We start from the raw sequence: 26,932 nt of genomic DNA on the forward strand, positions 1-26,932 counted from the left end.
ATTATTGTCGTCCTTTCTGCTTTTTTCCTGGAATAATGGCCTGGAACTGGTGTGTGATCGGCCCCAACTTCCAGCCCAAGGCCAAAGGGACCCTCTGAAATGGTCTCACGTCACCCAGCTCTGGAACACTCCATTCTCATTTACTGAGCACCCAAAGAGCCATGCTAAATATAAGCTGAGTGTTCTAGAATTCAAGAAATTTAGTCATGTAAAAAGTTTTAATCTTCTGTTCTTAAAACTCACAGGAGCGTGGAAAGGAAGGTGAGTGGCCGTGGTCACTGTCTCTGCGCTCAGTGCAGCTGCTGAGGCTGATTCCTATAGAACTGCTCCAGAGGGGCTGCTGGGGGTTCCCCGAGCACACGCCCTGCACCGCGCCCTTCTCCACTTCCGTGCCTTTGCTCCCGAGCCATCCTTGCCTGGGACGCCCCCCTTCTGCCTCCCTGCCATCCCAGGAACCCTCTTCAATATCAGACTCCCTCAAGCAGAGTGAGTTGCTTGCTTACTGCGTGATCTCATAGAACTTTCCATACATACTACCTTCACTGCAGCTTTTTACTGACCTGCCTCCCACATTAGACTATGAGTTGCTACAGGCAGGGAATGTTTCTTAATCGTTTTAGTACCCTCCGGCCAGCGCAGGCCTGAAATAAGTGGATATTCAGCAAATATTTGTCAAATGAATAAGGGAAGGAAGGAATGACAGAGTGAACAGCGACCCCCTTCCTTTGTTTGCATCTATAGCTAAAGCCACCCTTCTACTTCAGCTTTCGAATTCAAAGCCTTTAAGAAAAGCCCGAATATTTTAGGTTCTAGCCAAGTGTACTGATAAGCCTACCTTTTCATGGCTGAAACCATGTTCTCTGTATTTCTTTTGTTCTCCCCACAGCAGCTAGGACACACAGGTCTTCACTGTGTAACTGTTGAGGGAAGCATCAACACACCCAACTCGAGCCTAGCCAATTCTTTTTGTTGTAATTTAACATCATTGTTTTGTATTGAGTAACATATATTAGATGACCTCAGGCCTTCTAAATGGTTTGGGGTGGTGAGGTGTTTGTTAGAGCTGAGATTTAAACTGTAATACAAACAGGCCATTATACACTTGGCAGCACCTTGAAAATAGCCTGCGGTACTGACAAGAAGGTATGTGTCTGGTCTTTGAAGTATTGCACTGTGCCAACCCATCGATGCAATGTGGAAACTACCCACGTGTCCATCAAGAGGAGAACACATCGACCGTGGTCCATTTATACAATTGTGCGCAACCAGCAATTATACGAATGAGCCGTGGACTTGCACTTCAGTGAAACAGTCAGATATAGAAAAGTACAGACTGATGGATTCTATTTTTATAAAGTGCCCAATTAGCCTATTGGATTATGACCTCATTTAACCTTAATTACCTCTTTAAAGGCCCTATTTCCAAATATGGTCATTTGGAGATAAAGGCTTCAGCACTATGGATTTGGGGGAAACACAATTCAGTCCATGACAATGTTATATTTCAGTAAAAAGTCACTTAAAGCAAAACAAAAGGCAAAAACACAAAACAAAAAAGCCCTTGGACTCCCAATCTTCCACAGGCAAAAGGAATGCTTTGAAGTCTGGGCAGCCCCCAGGGAAACAGGCTTCTCCCCTCCCACTTTAGATGTGGGTAGGAGACCAATCACCAGGGGACACCTCCTAGAGGGTGGGGGCAGTCACAGAGTTCCTCCCAGGCCGCAGAATCTCACTCTGATCAAGGAACTGCCTCTCCCCACTGTAGAAGCCTTACAACATCACACATCAGGATTTCAGAATTGCTGACCCAGGGACGGCTGTGTTATCTCTCACTTTTCTCTTTTCTGAAAGGCAGTGTTTATTATGAGTCTCCTGTCCTGCCCTAACATGGCGTTATACATTGGGAGTTTGGAGGTGGAAAGGATTGCTCATCTTTTTAGCTCATGAGCTCTACCCTCGGGGGCCTCACACCCTGACCTGGAGGGTCAACACATCCCCCAGATCTCCAGGACTTTGAGTTGGGTGCAGGGATGAATGTTGCTGTGGAGCCCCCTTGGGGAGGGACTAAGTGTATTCCATGTGTGGAAGAAAAATAACATGGCTACCTGGAGGCCAGAGGGTGGACTACAGCAGGAATTGTCTTGATCCTAACCAACCCAATTTCTCCTCTTGGCCACAGAAGACTATTTCCCAGCCTCCCTTGCAGTTAAGTTGGGGCCACATGGCTGGCTTCTGGCCAATGGAATGTCAGTGGAACCCTTGCAAACTTAGTTGTTCTCTTTGTTCTTCAGTCAGTCCAATGGTGAAGAACAAATCAAGGACCCTAAGGAGGTTCTAGAACTGTGCTGTCCAATAGAACAGCCTGTAGCTATACGTGGCTATTGAGCACTTAAAATGTGGCCATTGTGTGATGTGCTGTAAGTGCAGAATAGACACTGGGTTTCAAAGACTTAGTGTAAAAAAAAAAAGAATGTAAAATAGCTCATTAATCATTTTTATGGGATTATATATTGAAATGATAACATTTCGGATATCTTGGGTTAAACTGTATTTTTTAAATTAATCTCTACTTTTTTAATGTGGCTACTAGAAAATTTTTAATTTCATATGTGGTTTTGGCTCACACTGTATTTCTATTGAACAGCCCTGTTCTAGAACAGTATTTCTTGGCCTTTTTTTTTTCATCATGCCCTTAGGAGCCTTTTTAGACATTTCTTTTCCTAATTTCCTCTCTCCCATGAAATCTGAAAAACACGGATATACTATGTATCTGTTTATGTACTGTGGCCCCTGTGGGAGCTAAGATTTTTTTTCACCCCTCTCCTCCAAGAACCAATTTTTGCCTCCTTGGGGCAATACCTCTCATGTTGAGAGTGCATATTTTAGAAGATGGTGGCATTGTAAGGTGGGAAGACCCAGAGTGCTTGAGTTACCACATGGGAACCTGCCCCCAATGAGAGCAAGAAACAAACCTTTATGGCATAAACCACTGACATTTTAGGATTGTTTGTTTTAGAGGCCACTATTGATTACCCTGACACACCAAATCCTGTATTTTATAACAACATCAATAAACCCAAAGAGATCTTAGAGAATCAAAAATCAGGGGCCCATGGGGCCTAGCCTACAAACACTCTGAATGTCTCACCATGTCACAGAGCCCTCCAGCACCACCCCATCATCTGGCTTTGGCTGCCAGTTTCCTCTTCATGGGCTCAGTTCAACCCCAACTGTGCCTTCTTCACTTCCTTTGCTTCCTCTGGAATGACTTTCTCCCGTTAGTCTGGCCAATCTTCCAGACTCAGTTCCACTTGCTCCAGGAAGCTCTACCAGTGGCACTTGCTCCAGGAAGCTCTACCAGTCACCACCACTGCTGGGCCCCATTGGGCTCCTAAATGCTTTTGTCATAATCAGAGCTGTTTTATGCATAAGGTACTACAGAGAAACAAACTACTACTAATACATTACTAATACAAAAACAAAATGTTCAAGTCCACTCCAAACATAGGAGGGGAAATCAGAGTGAAAAGATACCATAGTCGTAGCCTATTATACTTTAAGTAGTTTACTTTTGCAAATTTTACAAGATATATGACCACGTGAACGCATTGCTAGGGCCCCTCCTAGGGCGAGGAAGGAAACCCTGCAAGGAGCCCTGAAGCATAAGCCTCACGGGGTTCTACGGAAAACCCAGTCCTATCTATGAAAAGCTTTGCACCGTCAGGTGCCCTGGACATGGGAACTTTTAAAGTAATTCAACAACAAACAAAACTTGGTGAATTATGTTACATATAGCATGTGCTTAGCAAGTGTTTTTTGACTGAATACTCATCCGGGAACAAGAAAAATTAATGTTATTTAATAAGGTCCTAGATGCACTAAGGGCTCAAAGAAAGTTATCCTCCAGGGACACAAAGAGGAGAAGGGGTGGGGTGAAGCAAGGGATGAATGCGGGCTGGATGGGTAATGGTTAGAGGCAAGGTGGTGATAAAGCGAGAATAAGGACCCAAGAGGTAAGGAAAACCAAATACTGGACTCTAAGGTAAACAGTACCGAAAGCCCAGAAGGGGTTGTCTAGGGTAGAGGGCCACGAGGGAAGAAGAGAGGTTGGTGAGCCCGCCCCCATCAAGTCCCACCTCCCGCCGCTCGCCCCGCCCCCGTTAAAAAAAAAAACAACCAAACCGGTAACCTCTACTCGGCCGCCACCCATTGGCTATAAGAATCAGCGAAGCCTTCAGGGACCAATGAGGCGCGGCCACGGCTTGGCGAGCGCCTTCCGGCCCGCCCCCGCCGCGGCGCCCCGCGCCTGCCTAGCGAGCCGAGGGCGGGACGTGGAGCGACGGGGGCGCGGCGCAGCGCGGCAGAGCTGAGGCGGCGGCGGGACTGCGCGGCGACCTGGGCGCTCGGCATGGCTCATCTGGTGCTCGGTAGGCACGGCCCTCCTTGTCCTGCGGGGAGACCAGAAGGCCCCGCACCCCCACGGCCATCCGCACCTCGGGGAGCTGACGGGCGCGTGGCCTTGGCCGGGCCCGCGCTGGGGAGGGGGGGTCTCAGGCCTGGCCCACGAGGGGACGCGAGAGGGAAAGTCTTTGGAGCCCGGGGGACAATGGGAGAGCCCCGAGGCGGTGGGGAAACACTGGGGGGCCGTAGCGGGAGTCCTGGGGGCGGGGGTGCCCTTGGCCGGAAGCCCCCGCGCGGGCGCTGGGACAGAGGCGCGAGGCCCTACGGGACTTGGGGCGCGTGGGGCAGTGAGGCGCCTTTGGCGGGGGCTTCTGCGGCTCACCCCGAGGGGCGCGTGTGCGCGAGCACACGGGTGGAGAGAGCCCTGACCCTGTGCTCGAACCCAGGGCGCGGGGGACTCCAGGGGCCGCCCCGAGCCCGGTCCGAGAGCCGGTGCCGAGCCCTTGATGGAGGGGCGGCTTGGGGCCGGCCCGGCGGGAGCGGAGGGAGGCGCGTTGGGGCCGCTGAGGCCAGCCTGGCTCGGTCCCCGGTGGAGGCTGGGGATTGGAATGCGACCCAACAGGGCACCTTGTCTGCTTCAGAGTCGAGTGTGCACAGGAGCGCCACGGGCTCCTCGTACTGCATCTTGTCCTGACCACCTGTTTTATGGAATCCCTACTTTAAGAAAAACTGGATCATCAAAAACCAGCCCTGGCAGTTGCCTTAGAAAGGACCAGTGCCTTCCAAAAGCGGGTCTTAAAACGATGACAGAGCACTTGAAGTGTGACTCAACTTCACAACGAAGTAGAACCCGGGCTTTCCCGAATTCTGTAAATGTCTGTTTTAGAGACCGCAGTGGAGGATCCCGTCCTTCTCGGGGCTCCTGAAGGTCCCAGCCATGGCGCTCTAAGTCTTGACCCCAACTCTGGATCCAGACCCCAGGGTGTGCGCCCCAGCATTACTAGCTGTGTGACTGGGCGCGTTACTTAACCACGCTGGGCTACTACTCCATAGAATTGTTCGGAGGATTCATGAACTAATACATGTCTAAAGAGAGTAAACAAGATATAAATATTTGCTGTATTATTGCAGAGGGAATAGGTGTGGGGGGAAAAAGATTTTAGTCGGTTTAAAAGTTGCCCACAAGTGAATTCAGACCAAGCTCCGAAAGAGGCTGTGATTCTGTCAATTAACTCATTTTAATCAATGTAATCAGCCGTTTTGGGAGCCCTCTTGGTTTCCAGATGACTGCTTTGGGACCATGCACTCTTGCTAGCAGGTGTGGGGCTGCGATGTTACTGATGTGGATTTATAGCATCCTTACCTACTGTGGGGGAAGCATGGCAAGCCACAGATGGCAAAACCATCTGCTCACATCCACTGCAGACTCGCCGATGTTCAGCCCCCTTGGTACTCATTATCAGGGAGTGGACTGGTGATGTCAGTTTTAGGAACAGAGAACATTATTGGTCAGCATTGACCTAGTTTATCTTAAGTGGGCCCAGGATTTTTTGTTTTCTTGAGGGTTTTTGTGGGGTAGGTACTGCCTGTATTTTTGCTGTTGGAATTACACACCTTTTAATCTGTTTTTCTGAGTATTATGTTTGATTCATGCTAACTTGACTAAGTCACACTGCCTTTTAAGGAATTTAGGTCTCAAGCCTTTATCATCAAGACATTTCCATTGGATGGCCATTTATAAGGAGGGAAGGCTCTTGTGAGTACCAGGCAAAATTTAAAGACAAAAGTCCAATGCTATTACTAGAAAAAGAAATAGCCCAAGTCCATGTTACACTGAGTCTCAGTTATCACGACCATGTTGGTACGGAAAGGAAGCACATTCATGAAGTAAAAATCCTGGCCCTTCTCTTTGGTGACTCCAGCCTGAAGAGGAGAGTGCATTCTTTATTGCTGTTCTGATTGGTGAGAGAAGGAAAGGAACCTAATTCTCCCGGCACAGTGATCTACCTAATGACCCTCCTTGGCATTAAACTTCTGCAGTCTCCAGACCTTGGCTTAGAAATTTGGGTTACATAACCATGTTCTATCTCTTTTCTAATCATGAGGCGTTAGGCAGGTTACCCTTCTGTGTCTCAATTTTCTGACCTAAAAATGGGCACGATAGTACATACCACACAGAGTTCTTAAGTGAGTTAATGTATGTTAAATATTTAGAACAATACCTGGTACATAGTGTCATAGAAGTGATATTCTTAGTGAAGATGTCAGTTTCTGGAGGGTAGTTGGACAAGTAAATACATCAAAATGTTAGCCATGACCCCAGCACCCCTTGTAAGATTTTCTCTTAAATAATCATATTCATTGGGGGGGGGGGGGGGGGAAGTAATAAGAATTTTTAGAATTAGCCTGTTAATAGTGAGAAATGTGAAACAATCAGATTCAGTCAGTAGTGGATTTGGCTACATGATATAGCCACTAAAAATGATTACATGGGGGTAATAAGTAATCTATAATTATGTAGAAAATGTCTGTAACTTTTTTGAGTGACAGAAAGTTACAGAAGGGAATATATAGCAAGAATCATATAAAATTTTAGACCTCTGTTGCATGGAGATGTCAGTAAGAATATTCACCCAAATATGAATAGTTCTAGTTGGGACTCTTGATGGCTTTTCTTTTGCTTTGCCTTTTTTGAAAATTTCACAATGAACTCGATGTATTGAACAAGTATTGGTGCATGTTGATTTTTAGAAAAAAACAAAAAGGCAAACTCCTTTAAATGTAGTAGATCTCCATAGAGGATTATCCAGGACCAATCTTACTTTCGTGCTTATTCAGAATTAGGACTGTCTCTGCTTAGGTTCTTAATTTACTTGCTTCTTTAAATATATCAAACTATTTAACGTTTCCTGCAGCAATGGAAAGATTATTGAGGCGTATCATACACTAAAAATGTAATGCAAATTTAGGTAATTTAATTTTTCTAGTAGCCACATTTAAAAAGGCAAAAAGAAGTGAGTGAAATTCATTTTAATATATATTTATTTACTCAGTATATCTAAAAATACCATTTTAGCATGTAATCAATATCAAAAATATTAATGAGATAGTTTACTTTTTCTTTCCTACCAAGTTTGAAATTCAGTGCGCTTTTCACACCTGCAGCACATGTCTGTGGGGTAGTCACCTGGGGCTAATGGCTACTGTCTTGAGTAAAAGTTATCAAGGGAGCCCCACTTTGGTTGGCCTGACCTCCATCCACACGCACCCTTTGCCACTTCTTGAAATGGAAGAGGAGGTCATCGTATCACAGCTACCCTCTCACTGACTCTGGGTTCCCTCCCCTCCTCCTGACTCTGGGCATTTTATTTTGTTCCCTGATTCCCTGTACTTCATCTTTAGCCTCTCCCACTCCACACATTTCTTCCCTTCATGCTCAGTTCATTCCCATCTTTAAAAAGAAACCATCTTTCTACCCCACATTTGCTTGCGTTCTCCTGCCTTTTATAATGAAGCTTGTTTAAAGAGTTGTCTGTGTTGTTTTCACCAACTCGTTCCCTCCTGTAGACCGTCTGCTGCTTGTTTTCACTACTGCTCCACCGCCGCCAAGGGCCCCAGTGCTCTCGTTGTCATCATACCCAATGCACAGTTTTCAGGTCTTTCCAACCTGACCTCCCAGTAGCATTTGCTACTGTTGCCCATCCCATCTTTCCCTTGGTGTATGTGACACTGTTCTCCTGATAAGTCCCTGATCCACTGTCCACACTGCAGCCAGAATACTCCTAGGAAGCAGATCTGATCATACCCGCCCCACGCCCACATGATAACCCTTTAGTGGCTTCACGTCACCATTAGTAAAGCCTGCAGTTTTATTTCAGAAATTCCCACATTAGCATTCTCTCTAATTCAAATGCAGTATTCTTAAACAATGTAATTGTTTGTTCATGCCCTGGCACGCTGAACCTTTTTATCTTGAGCACTAAAAAGACAACATGGTTTAATGGGAAAAGCTTGGAATACGAGTCAGAGCTGCTCTGCCGCTTACATGGGTCATAGATGAGCCACTGGATCTCACTCTGCCTTTGCTTCCTTATTTACAAAATGGGGATGATTCCTGCTCTCTAGTTAGTAACGCTGTGAAAAATCAAGGGATCTAATGTATTTGAAAGTGATTTGAAAATTGAAAGCACTGTGTAAGTCTCAGGTAGAATATTTAGCAATAAAACAGTTAACGTTGGTGTGCATTCCTTCCCGAAGAAATTTACCATTGGGTTATTCAAAAACAGCTCCATTTGAAATCTTTCAAATGCTGTTTACAAAGTAAGCGTATGAAAATGTGGCGAAGATGACACACACTCTACCTTACGATACAGGTCATTCTTATAATTTGTTGTATCGATAGATTAAAACAAAGAAATTATGTGATCATCTTCATGGATGCTGAAAAGACAATAATGGAAATTTATTTAATATTATAAAATTTATCTGTTTCAGCCCAAAAGCCAGCATCATGCAAGTGGAAAGATATTCCTGGTAGTCAAGAACATTTCATTATTTAGCATTGTTCTAGTGGAATTAGGCAATGCAATTAAAAAAACATAAAGAAATACATAAACTTAAATGGAGGAGGTGAAATTTTGATAGCATTACCAATTCAAAGGGCTTTTGAATTCTTAAAATATTCATAAGTTAATTTAGAATTTGTTTTCCTATATAGTTGTTATAAACTGCATTTAAGTTCCCAGAGTGGCCAACAGAAGTGTACTTGGTCCACAGTACAGCTAAACTGTGTCATTAATAATGCAATAGACAGTCTTCCCTTTATAACCTTATTCACATGAAAACTCTGTAAGCTCATCCAGCATTGTGAGTGCCTGCTGACGTGCCATTGCAGTGTGAGCAGAAATAAAAGTATTTGTAAAAGCAATCGTTGCCCTTGAGAGAGTCCCAGTCTAGTAGGAGAGACAAATAATGATGTTTCCCTTCAAAAAAAAGCTTTAATAAAGGTAGTGTGCTAATATTGTAACTGAATAACACAAGAAATAAGTACTGTAGGGATTACCCAAGGTCACAAGGCTAGACATAACTTCCCAATTTTTCAGTGTCCTTGCCCATGAAATGGCGATAATAGTACTACCTCACAGTGTGGTTGTAGAGAAGGAAGGTATTAATACATGAAAAACACGAAGAATAATATTTAAATCTTTTTCCAGTGCAGCTCAAGAGATGAGAGCGTGGACGGTCTGTCCCCTTGCTCGGCACTGCACCAGTGGGAGTAAAATTCCAGGGGCTCCAACAGCAGCAAGGGGTGCAGGGGCCCCGGGACCTGACCCAGGCCGTCCCCCTTCATTGTTTGAAGGGCCTCGGTCAGTTGAAGAATACTCTGGTTACCTGGGTTTCTGGTCAGCATGAACCCTGCCGTTAATGATGTGATTTTGGTGGTTCCTCCAGGTCTGGTGAGCTGTACGTTCCTTCTAGCAGTGAATGGTCTGTATTCCTCCAGTGACGATGTAATCGAATTAACTCCATCAAATTTCAACCAAGAAGTTATTCAGAGTGATAGTTTGTGGCTTGTAGAATTCTTTGCTCCGTGGTAAGTATTATAAAACAGTTGTAGGTTATTTATGGTACTTTATAAGGAAAGATACTATATAAAAATGTGATTTTATTCAGCCAAGTTTACTGTTTGTTTAAAAGAAGTAGAGAGGGAAATGGAAGCCCCCACAAAGTGTGGTCTGTTAAAAGCCATGGAAAGTGAGTCCATTGAAAAAAAATCGTTGAAGTAACTAAGCAGGAAAAAAGCAAGAAAAAACTCTTATAATTTTAAGACGATGTAAGTAAGATGGGGATGGATGGGAAACTGATTTTGCGAAGAAGGAAGATTGGGCAGAGGAAAGGGACGAACCAGTGATCCACTCCATTCTGTTTGTGGAAAAGGATTGCTTCCAGAAATACGTAATTAGAAAAGCTGGTTTCATTTAAAAATTCTTCTCTTGCCTTGCATTCATTGTTGGAAAAACCCTTGTGGGGTAAAGATCTAATTACCATTAAAATTAATGGTGAACAATTGTATAATATGTAGTCAGAACACAGTATGTAGTTAAACATTTAATGCAAACAAAACAGAAACTCAACAGATAGACTTATAGAGACAGATGAATGGAAATGGTGCAAAATAAGCACGAGACTGTCAGTGCAGTAAACGAACAGGCACAGGTGACCTGCGAGGAGACTCGAGCCCCAGCCCCAGCCAGCTGTGATCTGTGCGAATGAACTGGGGTGACCTGAGCTCCAGGGGATCCTTTTAGGTGTGGGCTGTGCCTTCCAAGCATGTAGGGCAGTCAGTCAGCTTCTTACCTGAGTGGGTGCATTTTATTTAGGGTATTCCTGATGAAAGGTTGTCCTTTATTGCTTTAATTTTCCTTCCTGGAAGACCACGAAACTGAGTTTTGGAAACAATGCCAGGCCTCATGGATTATTTCACTTAACGTTCAATGTAGCAAATTAAGACAAAACCCCTCTATTTTAAAAGTTAGTGTTGCCACGTGTGGATACTGTTCATTTTAATGCCTTTATTATTTTTTTAAAAGCTCCTGTGTGTTTTTCGGTTGTTAAATCCAAATGAGAATTCTGTATGGCTTAGTTCATTCATATTAGTAAATGCACAGATAGTAATTGTGCAGACTGTTATATTGTTGAATGCTTTTGTGTGCAGTTTTTACAAGTTTAATCTTTATCGTTTATGGCATGAGTGATTTGCCTTGTTTCTGGGAGCTGTGATATACGAGAGTGTGCCTCATTCCAAAACAACCAGACTGCAATCTAGAAGGCGGGGTCTGGATCCGGTCATTAACTGACTGTCGCACTGGCAGAGCTGTGCTTCATGGCGCGCCGGGTCCCAGAATGTCAGATTAGAGCAGGCGCTTTTACCCTCTTTGTGCTTGGACGTTGGCAGCTTGGTGAAGGCTGTGAATCCCTTCCTAGAATAAAGGTCTTAGGTATCAAATAAAGCACACAGGATCACAAAGGAAACCTAAAATATTAAAATAACAATGAAAACAGTCAAATAAATCATCTGTCGTTGTGTAGTCCTCCTTCACTAGGACAGTAAAGACAGGCTCCAGCCGCAGACCCACCAGCCGGCTGCCTGAGTTCTCAGGTATGATGAGCCCGCATGATGTTTGCAGGTATCTGTAGCACAGTAGTGGTGGTAGGACAAAGTCACAAGTAACTAACCAACTGTGGTGGCTCGTTCATGTTCATAACTGAAGAAAATCCTGAATTTCAGTTACAGGTTAGTGAAAATAGAGGGGGCGGTTGCCATCATAGTTCACAGAGGCCCTAAATTTTTATCCACAACCCTTTGGGGGGTGCGGAGGGGGGATCTGTGGACCTCAGGTAAAGAACCCTTGGGTTAGAAGGTATGCTGTATTTATATTTATGTGGCATTTTGATCTGTCTTTACACTGCTTAACATTGAAATTGAAGGGGGTATATGCTCTGATAATCTCTGATTTGAGTCCTTTCATGATAAACTGAAATTAAAGAGGCACAATGTCCTGTAAAAGTTTGACTCCCGGACTTCTAGGTAGCTCACCTAAACACCAAAACGTAGTCTCTGTAAGTACGTAGAAGCAGCATTTCAGGACATTTCCTTGAAAGATTTTTGAATTACTAGATTAAGGTGATGTTCCATAGAGATTCCAAATGTGGACTCGGGAGTAATCAGTCAGTCAGCGCCGCCACGGAGTGATTGTGATATTGGGCAGGTTTCTTCACATCTCAGTCTCTGCGTCGTCCTCTGTAAGATGAAAATAACAAGGCCTGCCTTCGGCGTGGCTGTGCTGATGGAATGAAATCCTGTGTGAAGGGTGCTCGTCAGGGTGCTGGCACGTGGCATCCACTCCTGTGGTCCTGAGAGACCTGATTAGAAGAGAATTTACTTGGTTTTTAAAAACCAAATCACCTAAGGATAGACTAACTGTGGTACCTTCATTTAAAACAATGAAAATGAAGACTATAGTTGCCTCTAATGGCACAAACATCACAGGCTTGTGTCTGTATCATCATTTTTTAAAAGCACTTTTCTAGGTACATTATAGTTCACAACTTCTTCAAATACTAGTCCCTAAAAGATTAGGCGGTTTTTCCTCACGGTCTTGTTTCTCCGTTTGCCTCGCTCCTGCTTTTTCACCACCACCTTGTGTCCCGCGCTTTCCCACTTGTTAGGTGTACTAATTTGGGATTGTGTGTGCATTTGTAACTGCGTAAGCTGCCTCCGGAGCCAAAGCACATTGACGTTTAGGCTCTGACGCAGTTATCTCGTCTGTAAAATGAAAAGGTTGGTCTGGATGAGGAAATATCAAGCCATAATAGGTTTAAGAATCACTAGCCGAACTTATTAAACTGTAGGTTCCCTTCCCTAGGAGCTCTGATTGCTTACGGCCCAAGAACCTGCATTTTTGCCCAGCCTTACACCTCGAACCACATGTTGAGGCACAACTTGACCAGATACACGCTAAGCTCTTGCTTAGGTATAGAGTTTAGAATGAGCGTTTGTTTAAACTCTGAATATAATGTAATTGAGCTGTAATGTAGAAACGTTTTTAGATTACAAGATGAAAAGAGGTAAGCTCCTTCAGGTCACAGAGCGTGTTTTATTGATGCCCATGCTTAACTCCCTGCAAGCCTGTACCCCTCAGTAGACTGCTGCTGGCTGATTTTTGAATTGGGGACCAAAGACGTTAACTATTATTTGTGTTTTTGTCCCCTAAAAGGTGTGGCCACTGCCAAAGGTTAACACCAGAATGGAAGAAAGTAGCAACTGCATTAAAAGTAAGTTTTTAAGATGTCCACATTCACCCGTGTATGTTTAAATAAGTATGCAAATGGATGTAATGTACAATAGGAAGCCAATTTGCCTATCAAAGCTCAAAACCCTTGTTCTGGTGCCAGACTCATATAGGGAGCAAAGGGATAATACACATTTTGTTGTCTTGTTTTGTCAATTCTGTTTCTCAGATAAATGACATAATTACTCCTCAGTCATGCTAATTCTTGAGTGCTGCAGCGTTCCCCTCCAGGGGCTAACTTGCGTTTTACCCATCATTCCCCTTGGGAACGGTTTCCCAGACTGAACCCTCATTCGTCCTGTTTGTAAGCCTAACCCTGCCCTTCGTTATCTTGTCTCTGAGTCCATGAATCAGATGATAGGTGCTTGTGGCATCTGCTCTGGTTGAAAGAAAAGTAGTTATTTCTTTCCTGTTCCCACAGGGTGTTGTCAAAGTGGCTGCAGTTGACGCAGATAAACACCAGTCCCTCGGAGGTCAGTATGGGGTGCAAGGATTCCCTACCATCAAGATTTTTGGATCCAACAAAAACAGACCAGAAGATTATCAGGGTAAGGACTTTGCTGACTACTCCTTCCCCTAGTTGAACTTTTCATTTGAGCAGGTAGGGAAAAATTAGACAAGAACTAGGATTCTATGACTTACTAGCCCTGCTGCCTGCAAGTTTCCCAGCCTCCTTGTGCCTGAATTTCCTTAGCTCTGAAATGGCACAGAGCGATTCCTATACGGGTACAAGTTCTTTATCATTCATACTAGTTTAGGCCTGCATGGCCTTAGCAGTGATAGAGTGCTCATGTTTTGTGCTTCTTTCTCAAAATTAAAAAAAAAAATGCTCGTTACTTAATAGTTCATAAAGATTTACAAATGTTTTCTTGCTGTGATCTTTCTTCCCTGTACTGTAGGAAAAGGGTCTAGCATAGCAGTGTGGAAAAAAGGCCCTGTAATTTGAACTCAATTTAAACTGTGTTGCTATTACTGTGGAGGATTTCGCCCATGAATCTTTATGCCTTGTAACATACAGTATGAAAGCTGTTATTTAGTGTCCCAAACTACTGATAATAAGTACTACAAATTCTCCCTGTTTTGTAGACAAGTACTTCAGCTGTATCTGCTGTTAGTCACTGAGGCAACTGAATAGAGAATTCTGGCTCCAGATTCTCAGGCTAAATGTTATCCTAGTCTCTCTTTTCTTTTATGGATTAGACCTATTACTTAATTTAAGATATCACAAACAGGTCATCGTATTTAAGATAATCAGAATTGCTAGGTTGAGGCATATTCATGGTCCTGAGAAAAAGTATTGGGTATAATATATTTAAAGTTTAAATTATGTTTCATTTGATAAATTCTTTTTTAAGATTTTGTTACATGGGATATAGAGGTGACTAAATGTAGAGTCAAACATCTTAGGTTTTGCTTTATGTGAGAAAAACAAGCTTGTGGAGTAATGGGGTTGGGGGAGAGAATCAGCCTCACAGTAAAACAAAGTGTTATTGTATTATGCGTATTTGGTGGCTTCGTTGTATCCAGCTGATGGAAAACACATTCTCAGAAGAGGGAACGCAAAGGGATTGCAGAATCTATAGAGTGTGAATTTTGATGACAGCCAGCCTGGCTTTAATTGCTGGCCTCGTCACATTCTGGCTTCATAGCTAAATGGAATACTTAACTCTCTGGACCTGCTTCTTCTCCGTAAAATGGGAATGTGAAAATCTACTTTAGGCTACTAGAAGATTCATTGAAATAGCACATGTAAAATGTGTGACTTGGTAAATACCAGTGTACTTGGTATATCACCCAGCCGGGGGTCAAGATACTAGAGATAAGGAAGGCCTTAGACACATCCTTTCTTCTAGGCTCCCCAATTCTGAAGTTCCGTGAAATGACCATTTTTCTGAGAATACTAATTTGTCCTGCTAACTTATAAAAATTGAATGTTTAGAATAGAGGTTAGCATTTGGCCTGTTGCCTGTTTTTGTAAATACAGTAATAATTTGCTGACCCGTGGTCTAGAGTGAGAAAATCCTCTGTCTTTTTTGCTAGTGTATTCCTTAACTTGGTATATTTCCAGGTAAAGATTGGTGGAAGGGGCACTGGCTCAGAAGACAGAGACACCTGCTGTAGATAAGGAGCGGAAGCCTGTTTTTATGTTGCGCTTCTGTATTAGGAAGTAACACACTTGGTACCTTCAGCCAGGGTTGCAGTACCAGCTGATCTGAACATACTCTGAACATTGCTGTACTGTGTTTTGTTTCTAATGTCAGATCTGGGGTGTTCTCAGTTTTTCTCTCTTCCTAGGTAGTTTGATTAGAAAACTTTTTTAAAAAGTGAAACTTTCTGAAGAGATTTTTATTAGAGTTTTTTGCATTTGAACCCTGAAGATCACCTCATGGCATATGTGATCCTTATACTCGTGAGTCAGTTAATAGCCCCCCGACTTTTTCTTGAGCATAGAGGTTTCAGTAAACTTCGAAAGGCTATTGTCATTATTGAGTCTTAACACAGGGTTTGTTGTTTATGTTAGGAGTAGGTTCAGCTACGGAGCCTAAGCACTCAAAATCACAGCGTTTTAAGCAAGATTGCAATAAGCGTGGATTGCTTTCCAGTTACTAGGCTTTAGACGCCGTGTATCCTACTTTTTACACAGCCTTTTCTGTCCATTATCTCAAGAAATAGCTTCTTCTATTTTCTCATTTGGTGCTTTGTATTTAGAAATTTCCCTTGCTTTCTTAACTAGATAATAAGCTTCTTATCCATCTCTGTACATATTATTTGTTCGGCAAACGTTTTGAATTATTCTCATTAGTAGATGGTATTTATAGTAAATGCACAGGAAGTGCTTGTTGCTAACAGCCTAAAACTGAACAAGAGGAATTGGTTTTCCAAGTGTCAAGAGCAGTGCAGCATGGAGAGGGATTGGCTGGGTCCTAAACAGGCAGTGACAGGCCTGTTAGAACATCAGATGAAGCTGACATGTGCGAAGGTCAGGTCTTCAGTGGGTCAGTGTCTGGTAGACACTCAGCCCAGACACCACCATTCAGCTGCTTGTCCTCTGTCGGCCTGTAGGTGGCAGAACTGCCGAAGCCATCGTGGACGCTGCCCTGAGTGCTGTGCGCCAGCTTGTGAAAGACCGCCTTGCCGGGAGGACTGGGGGATACAGTTCTGGAAAACAAGTAAGGCTTCGTAGTGTCGGCTTGTAGTGCGTGATGACTGGGAAGCCCGAGGGTGGAGCCCTTGTAGAGATAGTTGTGGATTTTTGTTTGTTTTTTAAGTATTTTAAATGGGTGAGCTTTCTATTTAAAAATAATAGAAGGTTGGGTCACCTGATGCCAGAGGGAGTCGGCCATCCTGCACATTTGGCCTAATCAGAATCACCGTCATCGTAGCCAGTCATTCCCAGGGCATCTCGCCACAACTGCAGGCCAAGCCCAGGCCCCAGAAAAGCTTCCTTAGCCCAGGGCTGACACAGAAGAGTTTGGACTGCAGAGGGAGACGGAGTTCCAGGCCGTATTCCAAAGTGCAGAGAAAGAGGCCAGCTCGCCTGCAGATCAGCTTTGGGATGACCTCTTGGCCTGTGTCTGTGGCAGCCAGCCCAAAACCCATGGAAAGTTCTACATAAATGCATAGGGCAGAAGAGAAAGAAGTTCCTGTTCTATGGATTGGTATATTAGATGCCCTCCTATGAAATGTGATGTTTAACCGTTATATGCTTATGTTCTTGTGAAGAGGCATTAAATTCTTAGATAAAATAGCCCTTCACTCTGCTGCGAGACCAGTCAAACGAGCTTTTTTATGCAGATTGAGAGCTTACCCAGAGATTTCTTGCTCTTGACTTTTATTTCAAACTTGGACATTTAATGAGCACAGTTGTCTCACCTACCTTCATGGCTTTTGGCCCAGGCCACAAAAAGCAATACAGCGATACTGACTGTTTCTTAGGCTTAGTGCTGAAGAAAAGTATTTGTAGAAGGAAAAGGATTACATGTTATTTTTAGCTTTCGTGAATGATAGAGGCTGTGAAAAGGTAGTAACTGTCGCTATGTGTAACGTTCTGGGATAAACCAGCAGCTGTGCTTAAGTCTGAATTAGAATAGTGTTTACTAAGGTGATTCTTTAAGCCACGTTGAAGCTTCTCTTACAAATAGTGACAGAATTCAGATACATGTTATGTGTTACACTGAATGCACTGGTAATTGTTTGAAAGTAAATACTGTTTACCAAGTACAAATAATACTATTACACCATGTCCCCAATTTGCGTAAAGTAGTTTTCATTTGAAAGAAAAACTTTGTTAAAATGTAGAAGCGATTTTCATTTTATGTATATTTAGAAAGGGAACCGTGTTCTTTTTGGCCACGTAGTTTAATGTCTAATGTCACAATGACAGGGTAGAAGTGAAAGTTCAAGTAAGAAAGACGTGATTGAGCTGACTGACGACAGCTTTGATAAGAACGTCCTTGACAGTGAAGATGTTTGGATGGTGGAGTTTTATGCTCCGTGGTGTGGACACTGCAAAAAGTAAGTGCTTTGTAGCAAGTACTTTTTAAAATCACGGTGGTTTTAATACATTCATCTAGCTCTCTTTGAGCTTTGTGGGGTTTTTATTTGTGGTTTTTTGTTTGTTTGTTTGTTTTTTACCCTCGTCACCCATTTTGCCCACCCTTACCCCCTGCCTCTGGCAATCCGCAATTTGTCCTCTGTATCTAGGAGCTTGGTTGTTTTGGGGGGAGGTTTTTTGTTTGTTTGTTTCTTAAGATTCCACATGTAAATGAGGTCCCTTTGAAAGAAGTGATCCAGATCATAGATATCGCCAATGTCTCCTCCCAAGAAGCTCTGACTCTGAATCAGTGTTAAACATTGGCATTAGTGCCAGGAGTTTCCTGTCATATTTTCAAAGATGAACAGGGAGCTAGCAAATTCGGGAGGAGTGACAAAGGACCGGGAAGCAAAAGTGAAGGGTAGTATCGTGTCCTTCATAAAGCTACACTGAAAATGTTCTCCAAGTGTGATGTGACTGGGTTGGGCAGAAGTGCACACATCAGTTAAAGGATTTGCTGAGAGGTAAAATGTTTTCCTGTAGCCTGGAGCCAGAATGGGCCGCTGCAGCTACAGAGGTAAAAGAACAAACAAAAGGAAAAGTGAAGCTTGCAGCTGTGGACGCTACGTTGAATCAGATGCTAGCTGGCCGATATGGCGTGAGTATGTTTACGAGGCTCTTTTCTTCGTGAAACACATAGATTTTTCAGCTGTTACTTCATCCAGTATGCCAGGCCTCCCTGTGAAGTAGGAGGGGAGGTGTTGAGCCTTTTTGTAACGAAGAAATTAAGTCACTTTATTACAACTAACAACAAATAAGTCTGAAGTGATGACTACGTTTGTTTGCTTTTTCCCAGTATTTCACAATTTCTGTGTGCTTAATGTGATCCTTTAGCTTTTACAAGTTGTTCGTAAGACTTTTGAAGTTGGTTCATTTGTTCTGGAGCAGATATATTAAGTGTATATCCAGGGTTTGAATGAGATTTGGCCAAGCCTGGCAGTGAAGCTGTTAAAACTCCCTGACTGACAGACCTCTGTGTGTCGTCCCTTTGACGTCCGTGCAGGCTGGGGAGCATTTTTGTTACACTGAATTACCTAGAGGTAGTTTTAGAAACCATAAAGATCACATTCTTACAAATGTTAATTTGATTTTTTAAAAATAGATTAGGGGATTTCCTACAATCAAGATATTTCAGAAAGGCGAGTCTCCTCTGGATTATGACGGGGGGCGGACAAGATCCGACATCGTCTCCCGGGCCCTCGATTTGTTTTCTGATAATGCCCCACCTCCTGAGCTGCTTGAGGTAAACCACTTCAGTCATTCGAAGTGAGGAAAACGTTTCCAGTCGGGATATTAAAGCAGTAATGACACTTTTTATCTTTTCAAATCAAGCTCTTTTAAAATGCTCCTTAAAGTGTTGTTGTATTTTCAAATGGGCAGAACCTGTCTGATAAATGGCTGCTTTTTGTAACTTTTAGCACTAAAGTAATTGCACTCTGAACAAAAGTGTACCTAAGCTTCTTAAAAATAGAACATTCTTTCATTTTTTCATTCTCAAAATAATAGCTAACATTTACTGAGCGCCTAACCACATAACAGGCACTCTTCTGGTGCTTTCATGTGGATTTTCTCATTTAATTACCATGTGAACACTTACAGGGAAATAACTGTTTTTAATCTCCATTTTACGTATGGAGAAACTGAGGCCTAAGGAGCCTCAAATTCATATAAATACATAACACTTGTAAACATGCCTGTCTGTCTTCCTATCTAAATGAGTAAGTGTCAGCGCCAGGCTGCGCCGGCATTCTAATTTCAGAGACTGTGTATATGCAAGTGCCTCACCACCATGGGTGGATGGCTCAGGAATGAATAATGGAGATCTTACAGGGTATCACTGGCGGTGTTTCTAGAACTCAAATGAGGAAGTGTTCTTTGGGAGAAGTCTTACCCATCTCTCAAATTGCTTTACTCGTTAAGGAAAGTGATGGTGCTAAGTGTTTGTTTCAGGCATACCTTTAGTCTTGGGTCATGTGGCCTTCCAACTGTCCCTTGTCTTCTGGGTCCCACAGATCATCAACGAGGACGTTGCCAAGAAGACGTGTGAGGAACACCAGCTCTGTGTCGTGGCTGTGCTGCCCCATATTCTCGATACCGGTACGATGGACAGAAAGAAACTCACTTTCCATTCGTTGTTCTGGGCGGCCTGCCCTGGCAGCACTTTCTAAATCAATTAATGCTACAGACTCCTTTATTTTTATCTTTAAAAATTGTTTCTGTTTAAATCAGGAGCTGCAGGCAGAAATTCTTATTTGGAAGTTCTTCTGAAATTGGCAGAAAAATACAAAAAGAAAATGTGGGGGTAAGTTATTGAACTTACTGTCTCAGTATCATTTGGGTAGGAAGGTATAGTACTTCTTGAAAGTGTCTAGTTCCCTCTGTTTTCTGTAGAATGTGTGTCCCCTGTGTTCGCTTTGGCGTGTTTTTGTTTTTTTATTTAAGATATAAAAATAATTATCACCTAGGAAGAAAAGAAGTAATGCAGGTCTCTTGTTTATAAAGCACTTATTTGTACAGCATGCTTTTTCTCAGGAATTGTAATTTAAATTATGGTTGGGGTCCCAGGCTAGCAAGCAAAAACTTAATTAGTCACATAGCTGAATTCCTGTAGGACCTTGAAGGCTAGATAAAGAAAGAAGAAATAGAGGCGTGTTTCTTTACCTTCTTCTGAGTGAGTGACAGTTCTAGGCAAATTTTTAGGCAACATGTGCCTGTGTCTCCTTCCCATTTACCTTTTTGTTTCTCATCCTCAACATTCATTGCGGGCCCAGGTGCCTCGCGTTCCCTGCTTCCCTCTCATTGACTTTGTACGTCCTCTGTCAGTTCAGCAAATACTGATTGTGTGCCTGCAGCGGCTGCACTCTGAAGTGCTTCATTTTCACCTTGGCAAAAGTTAAGAAATCTGGTTGAGCATTTTGTGTGTATTGAATAACGACATATCCATTTCTTTTTTAAAAAAGTAGTTATTACACTTTTTAAAGAATAACAACCTAAACGGTATTGGTAACAAAGATAGAAAATTTATGAGGTTTAGTGGACAGTACTTTGGAGATTGCGGGCAAACTGTCTTATAGGTAGAGCCGTCCATTTCGGGGACTCCTGGAGTTAGGGCTTAGGGAGAGGAACTGTAGTTACTTAACACATCTAGAATACATTATTTTTTTAAACTTACCTTTGTTTTTATTTCGTTCCATAAAATATTTGAAGTGTAATCTTTTGTTCTTAAATTAAAATCTACTATTTAGATTCTAATTTGAAAGGGATCTTTGCCCTGAAAACGAATCTGCTTTTCTAGGTGGCTGTGGACAGAAGCTGGAGCCCAGTCTGAACTTGAGAACGCGCTGGGGATTGGAGGCTTCGGATACCCCGCCATGGCAGCCATTAACGCACGCAAGATGAAATTTGCGCTCCTGAAAGGATCTTTCAGTGAACAAGGCATTAACGAGTTTCTCAGGTAAGTTTTTGCTCTTTTGACTTGTTTTGTTTGGTCTGTTTGTTTGGTTCTGTTGGTGGTTTTTGGTTTGAAACTAGGTTTATATAGACCAGGCAAGAAATGGAATGATTTTGCATTTGACATTCTGAAGAATGAGATGTTTATAAAATTGAGTTTTAAATCATCTTCCTTTGCTTTTTTTCTCCTTTTCATGGAAGTGTTCTTCATAGAGAATGATGCTGACAGTTTTCCTGTTCTTGGGTTACTGTCATTCTGTGCAGTTGGCCTTGGGCTCTTCCCAATTCTCGTAAAGATCTAATGGGCGTGAAGCAGTCCTGTCTCAGCCTTTCCCACCCGAGCATGCTTTGTACCCTTGACTGATGACGTGGTTTCCATTTCTGGGCACTGGCTTGAGAATGTAGTTGTTTAAAAACAGGTGTACTTACTGAGTGACTGTAGTAACGGGCAGCCACGCAATCGGTTCTCAAACTCAGAATCCAATTTATAGAGCTCTCGGTGCTGCCCTGCTCGTCGTCAACTCACCCTAAAACTGACTTAATCATCTTTCAGGCAAACACACAGCATTGACTTTGTACGTTTTCTCAAATGTGTGGTGATTTGATTGATTCCTCTTCCCCATAACTGAGTTCCACGAGCGTGAATCTCTTTTACACAGAACTTTATCTCTAGTCACTACTGTAAAGCCTGGCTGATAATAAGCTCTTGGTACGTATTTTATGAAGGAATGGTTGAATTCTTCTCTCTGGAACAGTTTTAATTCAGAAAGACTTCTCTGCCCTCAGGAAGCTTCCTGTTGGACAGGACGTGGCATATTGGTGGGAACACTACTTATAAAAGGAACTTCATCCATTTTCACCCGCTAATTCTAATGCTGAAATCCTTAGGAAATGTGTGAGAATAAGTAACAGTGAGATTGTGCCTTTGGGCTCACTTCTTGGAAATTACAAGTTCTAACCCCAGCTTTCATTTTATTCACATTTATTTTCAACCAGTTTTCCCTTTCCAGTTGGTTGGTTTTTAGTTCAGAGGAGGTAAATGCTTCATGGAAAAGGTACAGGGAACAATAGTATGTTGTAAAACTGAGAGAGTTAACTTTTGTACTTGAGATTATACAAGCCCCTGGTTCTTAACCTTTGTGTCTTGTGGGTAGTGGGAAACGTCCAACCCACCCGGTTACCATGTGGTGATGAATGGGAAGGAAACATACGTGACAGTGTACTTGTTTCTGGGTACCCGGGAATCTTGCCTAAGACTAAGCATGTGCCCTGCACCTCACCCAAGAGGAGACTGCTTCCAACGGGCCGTGCGTGGGCCTGGAGACAGCTGCTGTGGCATCCGCTGCGTGCGTACTCGCGAGCAGCTCAGACCTGCCGCAGTCGGACTACTGCACACAGTCCATACGGGTTTTAACCATTTATAAGTGTAGTAGCAGCAATTAAAACTGGTCGACCCAAGACAACATTAGTGATTCCTGCTGCTTCCCTTGAAAGTATCATATTGTGTTCCTCTTGAAGTAGCGGCTAGAAAAATAAAAGTATGTACTTGGGCGTTGTGCTCCCGAAAGTGAAGAAAGGACTTGGATTTCGTATCAGTTCATGACTGTTCGATTTCTTTGAAAGCAGCAGCCATGTTTCTCCAGGTTCCTTTAATTAGAAGAGATATGTTAGCGTTTAGCCCAAAGAAGAAAATGGTGGCAGAGGGGAGGAACAGAAATGAACTATTAAAAAACTTGTTTTCAAATTACTGAATTCTGCCCCATGGACACAGTTCCCTCAGCATTTTGTTCCTATTTAAGGGAGGTTTGGCATATCCCCCCCCCCTTTTTAATTAAAGTTTATTGGAGTGACAATTGTTAGTAAAGTTACATAGATTGCAGGTGTACAATTCTGTATTACATCATCTATATCTCACATTGTGTGTTCACCACCCAGAGTCAGTTCTCCTTCCATCACCATACGTTTGATCCCCTTTACCCTCATCTCCCACCTCCTGCCCCCCGTACCCTCTGGTAACCACTAAACTGTTGTCTGTGTCTATGAGTTTTTGTTTTTTCACTTATTTGTCTTGTTCTTGTGTTGTTTTCAGTTTTATTTACCACGGTTTTGGCATCTTTCCGTTCATCGTTCTGTTTGCTCGTACTGCTGACACGAAGTAGGAAGCTAGGAAGCTTTTTGTTTTTATGCAACGTCCCCGTCCACCAAATGTCCCAGTAGCGATACATCCTGGTATTTTACCAATGGGGAGGCTGATGTCAGAGATGGTAAATAACCTGATTAAGGACACAAAACTAGTGAGAAGTAGAACCACTGGCTTTCTTGTTATTGTTCACATGGGTGTGGATTTCCCACATAAGCCAGAGCTTGGATTGGTCTGGGCCCCTTCCTAGTAAATTGAGCCGTCCTAGCATAGCTTTTAGACAGACTACGTGAGGCACTTGCTCTGCCAAATACTTGTTAATTCTGCCTGGACATCAGCCAGTCGTCAGCATCCTGTCCTGTGTTACACTAAGTAATAGTTCCGTGAATGGCAGTGAAGTGGTTTTTTCAAACATATTTATCCTGTTTTCTGAATGTAACTGATACATTCACATCAAAGTTTCTCTACCTTGGCAATCTTGGCGTTTGGGGCCAGATCATTCTTTGCTGCTCAGCATCCTACAATGCACAGGACAAAGGCACTGTAGGATGTTTAGCAGCACCCCTGGCCTCTGCCCCCCAGATCCCAGGAGACCCCCACACACAGAGTGTGTGACAATCAGAAAGGTCTCTGGATGTTGCCAAATGTCCCCTGGCAAAAATTGCCCCCATTTAAGAACCACTGATATACATTGTCGGAAATGCAAAGTAACCATATTACCCAGTTTTCCCACCACGCAAATAACTTGTTAAACACATACAGGAAACTTGATATACTGCTTGGGCTGTTGTCCTCTTTTACTCATGTTCCAAGCAACCTTTACCAGAGGGTATTTGGAGGCTCCTTTAAGGAGGCCTTGTTCTCAGGCTAGGAGGGCCTCGGCACCTTTCCAGTGAATGTTCTCTGTCAGTACCTGCCAAAGGCAAAACCTAACACACTGCTCCGCCGAATAATTTGTCTGCCTTCCAGCTTGAGGTGTGAGAGAAGGGCCACCATCCTCTGTGGATCGTGGAGAGGCCTGTAGTGTCTGGTTTGAAGTGCTGTTCGCTGTTTGGTCTCTGAGAAGAGGAATGGAATTTTAGTGGTTAAGATACCGTCTTTCAGAAAGTGTCGCTCGAGTCCTAAGCTATTGACTTTGATAGTTTTCACATAATTAATTTGCATTTTAGCAAAATGAATTTGCAATTTTTAAATATTATTGGTAGTAACTGGCTTTACCTGATGCCAAGGCCTTAGGAATTTTGTGCCTGGTTGTAGTATTGACCCTGATTGAAAAGGTAATACTGTTCATGAGGTTTTTCAGGAGCAAGCGGCGAGAAAGGCCTCCATGTAACCTCCATGTAAACGTAGGGAACCAGCCATTCTTTACAAGTTCTTTCTTCACCCGCCCCAGCAGTCTGATGCAAACCTTGTTTTGCTGTTTCCCCCAAGGGAGCTGTCTTTTGGGCGTGGGTCGACGGCACCTGTGGGCGGTGGGGCTTTCCCAGCCATCAGCACCAGAGAGCCTTGGGACGGCAAGGACGGCGAGGTGAGTGCGGGCGCCAGGCTGTGCGCGGGACTCAGCCGGGCTCCCACCATCCTTTCCATCTTCCCGAGCCCTGGGCACTTCGCTACTTGTAGACCAAATCCTTTCCTGTGGACCTAACCTTGGCATGACGCCAGAAATAACAACCGTGGGCCTTCCAGGAAGTTCTTTTTCTCAGTACTTTTCATCCCATCCTCCCCATTAGTAAGTGCTCCATGGCACTTGGCATTCCTGACAGACATAGCCAAGATAAATGTCAGTAACGAAGTCACTTTCCTGCTTATTACCCCAAAGTGAACATTTAACCTGCGATTCATTTACTTCACCTTACAGAAGTGGAACATTGTGGCTGTGCAATCAGCATTTATTCCAGTACACTTCTGCCCCATAACTGCAGTAAAATGTTTAAGTGCTCAACTCTTCAGACATCTATACCATAGACCTGCCTTGGGCAGAAACTGGTCTGTAATCTGGGGTCCCTCGAGAAATTGGCGTGTCTGTGAAGTGAGCGGCTGAACTTGCAGGGTCGCCCTGTCTGGGTCTGCGATAACCTGCCTGCAAGGCCTAACGGCCGTTCTGTTCACAGCTTCCTGTGGAAGACGACATTGATCTCAGTGACGTGGAGCTGGACGACTTAGAGAAGGACGAGCTGTGAGAGGCTCGGCAGACTCCACTTTTCTTGGGAGCGGATTTTTCCAGCAGTGAAGGAACATTCTTTACAATCAAATGAATCTACCAGTGGCCTTGTGAACCAAGAAGTAGCACTTGATTGGTCATTTGAAAACACTGCAACAGTGAACTTTTGCATCTCAAGAAACAATGAAAAATTCTATGAATTGTAGCCAGTGAATTGGGTTGTATTCTGTCAAGTAATATTTTGAAGAAAACTGATGGGCTGTCAACGCTTTTCCTTCCCGCTGACTGCTGCTTGAGTGTTCTTGGAGGCTGTTTCTTAGATATGTTTTTTATGTGATTCTTTCTTTTGAATATTAATGGCTTTTTTCCATTAAAGAATAAACCAATATTTTGGATAATGCCAACAAATGTATGAAATTAGTGTCCACATCCTAAATACAGCCTGATGTTTAGCCAATAAGTTAATGTTATGAAGGGATGACCCTGCTGTCTTCCTTTCTGTAAATTTGTGATTCACATGACGCCGTCTGGATGCCTGCCACAGCACAGGTTTTAAAATGTGCCCTGACAGAGGTTCCAGTTGCATGTATGAAAAGCAAAGCGAGTTTATACAGAAGGATGAAAAACAATGGGTCGTCAATTGAGAACTGCATTTTATGCCCAATATGTTGTCTTTGGGCCATCAGATTATTAGGAAATATAACTGGTTATGCAATTAGCTCAAGGTTTTTAAAGTTGTTTCTAAGTCCTCACAAAATGTCCAGTAATACATGAAATATAGCAGCAGGCTACCAATTTATGGGCAGTCCCCACTTATGTAAAACATTCAGAAAAATGAAGTTTTGAATTAAGTTAGCGTACGAGTGAAGACACAATTCAAAGGACTGAGAGTATTTCTTTATTGTAACTTACAAAAAAAATAAATACAACTGTAACTAACTTTTGTGAGCAGTTTCTCTAAAAAAAAAATCTAAATTCTGGAGGACACTTAAACTGTTCTGGCTGAGGGAAAGAAGCGTGTGGAGTCGTCTGCGTGAAATGAAAGCGTCGTGGTGCCGCCTGTTCTAGTCGAGGAGACTGAGATCAATGTGGAAATAGACGTAAGGGAAGTAGTCTTGGTTATTGAGTTGCAATCCAGGGATCTCCACAGATGCCTACAAAAGAAGACAAAGTCATGCTCCAAGTGCATAAACTAGTTTATGGTGTTGATGTTTTGGAGGACGCTCTCTAGGCACTGACCATGTTTTCTGCCCTGCACAGCCCCCCCCCACATACACGCACACAATCTCTTGTACTTTCATATTTGTGAAAGGTAAATATTCACAGTCTCTGGC

General features: G+C 43.2%; 2 protein-coding genes across 5 annotated transcripts in view; one reads left to right on the plus strand and one right to left on the minus strand.

Moving 5' to 3' along the window:
* The first annotated feature begins 4,271 nt into the window (after positions 1 to 4,271).
* On the plus strand, positions 4,272 to 26,537 carry PDIA6 (protein disulfide isomerase family A member 6). Its single transcript, XM_019749189.3, has 13 exons — positions 4,272 to 4,427; positions 9,853 to 9,994; positions 13,179 to 13,236; positions 13,675 to 13,801; positions 16,317 to 16,423; positions 17,638 to 17,768; positions 18,331 to 18,445; positions 18,950 to 19,090; positions 19,860 to 19,944; positions 20,077 to 20,149; positions 21,143 to 21,301; positions 24,869 to 24,965; positions 25,549 to 26,537. The coding sequence occupies exons 1-13, from the start codon at positions 4,409 to 4,411 to the stop codon at positions 25,615 to 25,617; spliced, it is 1,323 nt and encodes a 440-aa protein (XP_019604748.1). The 5' UTR covers positions 4,272 to 4,408; the 3' UTR covers positions 25,618 to 26,537.
* Positions 26,474 to 26,932, minus strand: part of ATP6V1C2 (ATPase H+ transporting V1 subunit C2) — a 43,907-nt gene continuing 43,448 nt past the window's right edge. For all 4 annotated transcript variants that reach the window (XM_019749376.3, XM_019749297.3, XM_074331688.2 and 1 more), the window contains one exon: positions 26,474 to 26,752. In XM_019749376.3, the coding sequence (XP_019604935.1) occupies positions 26,663 to 26,752 (90 nt within the window). In that variant the 3' untranslated portion in view covers positions 26,474 to 26,662. The remainder of the gene's footprint in view (positions 26,753 to 26,932) is intronic.

This window comes from Rhinolophus sinicus, chromosome 2 (assembly GCF_057876585.1).
Source record: "Rhinolophus sinicus isolate RSI-liver-muscle chromosome 2, RSI-T2T, whole genome shotgun sequence".
In the NCBI taxonomy this organism is placed as follows: Eukaryota; Metazoa; Chordata; class Mammalia; order Chiroptera; family Rhinolophidae; genus Rhinolophus; species Rhinolophus sinicus.

What these genes read in the sequence shown, in the direction of transcription:
- PDIA6 (XM_019749189.3), top strand. An exon ending in AAGTAGCAACTGCATTAAAA is followed by an intron (nt 13,237 to 13,674) that starts GTAAGTTTTTAA and finishes CTGTTCCCACAG; the next exon opens with GGTGTTGTCAAAGTGGCTGC. An exon ending in GGCATTAACGAGTTTCTCAG is followed by an intron (nt 21,302 to 24,868) that starts GTAAGTTTTTGC and finishes GTTTCCCCCAAG; the next exon opens with GGAGCTGTCTTTTGGGCGTG.